The sequence below is a fragment of the Apium graveolens genome, chromosome 4, assembly GCF_009905375.1.
Source record: "Apium graveolens cultivar Ventura chromosome 4, ASM990537v1, whole genome shotgun sequence".
Taxonomy (NCBI): Eukaryota; Viridiplantae; Streptophyta; class Magnoliopsida; order Apiales; family Apiaceae; genus Apium; species Apium graveolens.
The window spans coordinates 196438463-196443422 of NC_133650.1; the positions used below are offsets into that span (position 1 = coordinate 196438463).

At 35.4% G+C, this 4960-nt stretch overlaps 1 protein-coding gene across 9 annotated transcripts; it reads left to right on the plus strand.

Annotated features, from left to right (window-relative positions):
• The first annotated feature begins 1288 nt into the window (after nt 1-1288).
• Nucleotides 1289-4519, plus strand: LOC141720525 (uncharacterized). Of its 9 annotated transcripts, none has more exons than XM_074522981.1 (11): nt 1289-1424; nt 1519-1664; nt 1770-1824; nt 2102-2192; nt 2266-2347; nt 2436-2569; nt 2800-2970; nt 3183-3246; nt 3557-3640; nt 3892-3981; nt 4144-4519. In XM_074522981.1, the coding sequence occupies exons 4-11, from the start codon at nt 2126-2128 to the stop codon at nt 4295-4297; spliced, it is 846 nt and encodes a 281-aa protein (XP_074379082.1). In that variant the 5' UTR covers nt 1289-1424; nt 1519-1664; nt 1770-1824; nt 2102-2125; the 3' UTR covers nt 4298-4519. The 9 variants fall into 9 exon arrangements, 8 of the variants coding, with proteins under 8 accessions (XP_074379082.1, XP_074379080.1, XP_074379076.1 ...); XM_074522979.1 differs by having other exon boundaries at nt 2141-2192; XM_074522975.1 differs by having other exon boundaries at nt 2141-2347.
• The last annotated feature ends 441 nt before the right edge of the window (nt 4520-4960 follow it).

Genomic DNA, 4960 nt, shown 5'->3' on the forward strand with positions numbered 1-4960 from the left:
AGTCCTAATATTTTAAAATAAATAAATTAATTCGTGAAACTATCTTTGAAACGAGAATTTGATTTTTACATTAAGTTGAGTACGTAATTTAGTTGACGAGTTGTGATTGGATTGATTGTTGGGTTGAACTGATGATTGGGATTGTGGTTGTTGTGAATTGGATTGTTGTTATTGAATTGACATCGATGGATGTTTCGACGGGTAGTCCGATAAACAAAGGGGACACTGTCCGATTTCTGGGAAATCGAACTACGGAAATACGAGAGCGTATTCGAGGATTATCGGGACGTCGAGCGAGTATAAGTAAATACATATACGTATGTTTTATACAGAACCTTCATTATTGTCTGTGTTATTCTAATGCGAATAATTACGAGTTGGGTTTGAATATCGTTGGGTAAGAATTAATATCGAGGATATGTCAAGCATACCTAGACGTCTAACGTAGGGTATTTCGACCCTGTAGGTTATAATCGGGAACACTGAAAGTGGATGATGGACTAAAGATAACCTAGCAATCAGTCGACGAGCTCAGTAGAGTTTCAACAGAAAAACCTGAGTGTCGAAGTCGAATCCAATGGGATCTAGTAGTTGGACGTTAAAGCCTGAGCGACGGAGTCGGCTCAGAATTGATCAGTAATAGTTGTAAAGCCTGTAAGGCAAGTATTTCTGAACTTTTCTTCAAGATATATTACCAATGTTTTCGAACTGTTTCATAACATGTCGCTACTATTAAACATAACTCCTGTTTTATAATGCAAGTGATATAAACTGTTTAACCTTGTACCCTGATCTTCTTGATTATGAGCCATAAGCCTTACTCTTTGTAAACCATCCTTTATTGATCCTCAGACACAAAACCACACAGATATGATACTACTCCATAAATGTTTAACTACCAAACACCAAACACTGGAAGAAAATTGTTTGAAAACACAGAAACTTTTATACCCCAACCATTCCTTATAACATCAAAGAATTATACCTTGACAAATCATTGCTGATCTAATACCTGATGCCTTCACAAACTGAAAACTGTTTCTTATATATACCCTGATATACCCTTGTGATACTCAAAAATTGCATTATGCTTTTATATCAATGCTTTATCGCTGTTGATTATGATCTTGCTTATTGAATTACATTGTTTATTACACTCAATTATTTTAGAATCGGATAGTTTTCTTTATATGGACCAGATTCGTGGTCAGACCAGATTCGTGGTCAGACCAGATTCATGATCCCTGTATAATATTTCCTATACAGGTTTATATATTGGTCGCTTGCAAATTGACTTACTAATTTTAAGTAGATGAAATTGCAGAAACCCAGAGGAGATCCCTTGGGCTGGCACTGGTGCAGAGTATATTGTGGAGTCCACTGGTGTGTTTACCGACAATGACAAGGCTGCTGCACATTTGAAGGTGTGTAAAATTTTGAAATTGCTTAAATTTTATCTTATTGTTTCCTTAAATTGTATCTTATCTCGTTCCTTAGATGTCTGTCTTTATTCTGCAGGGAGGTGCAAAGAAGATTATCATTTATGCTCCTAGCAAGGATGCTCCCATGTTCGTTGTGGGTGTCAACGAGAAGGAATACACATCAGACATTCACATTGTTTCTAATGCTGGTTGCACTACAACAGCCTTGCTCTCCTTGCAAAGGTAATTAGTTGTTTCTGCTGCGTGAGTTGTTATCTGTTGCTCTGGAAAGCTTAGACATCCAATTTGTGTCCAATTCCTGAAAAATCTTCCCATATAATGATCTAGAATGTAAAAGGAAGTCTATATGCGATACGGAGAAGGCAAATATTATAGTCCCAAGGTATTACTATTCTCATCCTCCTATATCTGTAGTTCACTGTTGCTTAAACCGATAGCACATTTTGTTCTCTATTTAGATCTTATATTTTGTCCTAAAGTTGATGTGTATATAGATCTCTAATAATTCAATTACATGTTTGATTCTTATGTGATACTTTCAGTTAATTATGTGTCATTCATATTTTCTTGAATTGATGAGTGTCTTATTGTGCCATATCTCTTATACATCTATATGCCCTTGGATCTGATATATGATCCTTCTCTTTAATTACTATTAGTGAAAGTTTTTTGGGATTGATTGCATGTTTGGTGTCCAGTTAAGGGGGCAAAAGCATCAAGCTGATGACCGTGTTGAGGCTATCCCTAAAGGTGGGTATGATGCCTTGTGATTCTTCTATCACTCTTTTTATGCTAAACTTACCATGCTGCAATGCCAATGTAGGTTCTGATCATTATGGCACCAAAGGAAAATTACCACCAGAGATGATGGAACCAAGAGTCCAAGAGAATGTGAAGCTGGGAAAGTAAAAGTTTATCCTTTTCACCGCCCTTATTCTTTTTATATTTATTATATTTCAGAGGTCTGACAATTTTTTTTAAAATTGTTATCAGAAAAGAAATTGACCCCTACGATTTAGCAGAAAAAAATGCTTGCTTACCATCGGAACTTAGATGTCTCATTTGCACGAAGTATATGAAGGAGGCTGTGATAATACCTTGCTGCCACCGAAGCTTTTATGAAAGATGTGAGTTTCCATATATATCTTTCTTTTTTCTATGAGTTTGAACCCTCCATACGGGACTTCTTGTGTGTTTCTTATTGGCAGAGGCATGGGCTCTTGACACGATTGCCAAATCGCAAACCTATTAAACCTTTATCATTTTGTATTTATTGACTTGTTAATATAATATATAGTAAACCATTACTAGGAACTATAATTTATTGCTTCTGGTTTTTGTTTCCGGTATTGTGCAGGTATTCATGAAGTTCTCACTCAGAAGTCGAAGTGCCCTAAATGTTCTTCGGACAAATTTAAGGCTGAGGATGTACTGCCAAATTTGTCATTGAGGGAAGCAATTATGCATTTGATTGAAGCTCAAATCCAGTTCTCTATTCCGGAATCTGTGTTGCAGAGATATGTCCCAGGTAGAAAATATTTACTAACTCCGTTACGCTGGCAGTGAGAGATAGTGGTGGTTAATATTTTTCTGAAACAAGTAGATAAACTTTTAAAATCAATAAATGCAGATGAAGAATCTGTCATCCAGGGTAACAATATCTATACTGCTGTGCCTCTTTATCAAATGAGGCTAAATAATATTCTTTACCCTTTAGAGTTCCTACTGTGGATGTTTCAGTTGTTGATCTTGCTGTCAGGCTGGAAAAGAAGGCTACTTACGATAAAATTAAAGCCGCTATTAAGTAAGCACTGTCAATATAGTAAACGTTTTCATTCTTGTTAAGTCCATTTCCCATAGAAAATATGAGGCCGTGGGATGTAAAAAATATGTTGGTAGCCGCAACATTTTATATGCACATTATCAATTAGTAATAGTTATCGTTCCTGTTAAGTCTATCTCCCATAGAGAATGTTGCAGCTTACATCTGTGTTATCTTCAATGCATGTTACGAGATCAAGAACCTTGCATGCATCTGCTGTAGCTTATGTACTATTATGCTTTTTAGGAATTTTATATATTGTTTCTTATAAATGTTGTTTCGTACTTGTCAGGGAGGAGTCTGAGGGAAACCTCAAGGGAATCTTGGGTTACACCAAAGATGATGTGGTTTCTACAGACTTTGTTCGTGACAGCAGGTGTGTTTCGTATCATTTTATTTTTCCCAATTTTATTGTCTTCACTGTGACTCGGCATATAAAAAAGTAGTGCTTCTGTATATCAGCAAGCCTGTTCTATCGTAGTTGATTACTTGCAAGTTAATATTTTTAATACTAATAAATGATCAAATAAGAGTCTATGATGATGCTGTTGCATATTATGGTTTTCACTTTAGTAGTGCTGAGAAAGATATCATATTTCCTTGCAACTAACAATTTAGAAATTTCAGGTCAAGCATCTTTGATGCCAAAGCTGGAATTACTCTAAATGATAACTTTGTGAAGCTTGTTCCGTGGTACGATAATGAATGGGGATACAGGTAAACAGTCATAGTTTTTATGATGGTTCAGATAGAGCTTAACATCTTTGTAAGCCACAGTACTAGATTATGGAGCCACAAATGGTGTTTTATATTGTTTAAATGTACTAGTTTTTCACTGCGAATTTTGGCTTAGCCTAATTATTTCTGTGTCCACTGCAGCACCCGAGTGGTGGACTTGATCGTTCACAGTGGACAGCTAAGACTCGAAAATGTTATACAAGGGATGAACTTGATGAAGTGCGATTCGAGACTCTTCAATATGTCCAAGAGTTTGTTTAGTTTTCATGTAACCAGGGAACAATATTTAGTTTGATCAGTACACTGTCATCTAGTTGGTCGTTCGTTCGTTTGGATGGTCTTGTAATCTGCTTACGTAGTCTGCTACCACGCTAGTACCACGTTTTGCTGGAAATGACTTGCGTAATTAGACTAGTTATGGCAGATCATGAATTATGGATATTCGGTCTGACTTGTTTAAATGATTGTTATAACTTTTGTTGGATGATTTTCAAGTTATTATATAAATTTTGTTGCATTTCAGTGCTTGTTTGGTGCTTGATATATAGCTAAAAAGCTTTTAGTATTTCAGTTTTGGTTTGTGATTAGTCAATTTCAGTTTTGATAGTTTTGGTTTGCGATTGGTTTGGTTTGTGATTGGTAATTTTTGGCTAGTTGAATATGTGAATAATACACATCACTGAAAATGTAAAAACCGATGTCTATGCTAATCAAAAACAACAGGCATACTGTGTTCTTTTGTACCCAAAAATGATGTATATACAACTCAATAACATCAGGCAAAGCAGTTCCAAACTGATGTTAAATCAAATAAACAACGGTTTTGAACCAATGTCTTTGATTTTAACATAAATTATATACTTTAGACAACAGTTCAAAACCGATGTCTTTGACCTTAAGAAAAATTATATACTTTTTACATCGGTTACTAACTGATGTGTAAAATATGTTTTAACAT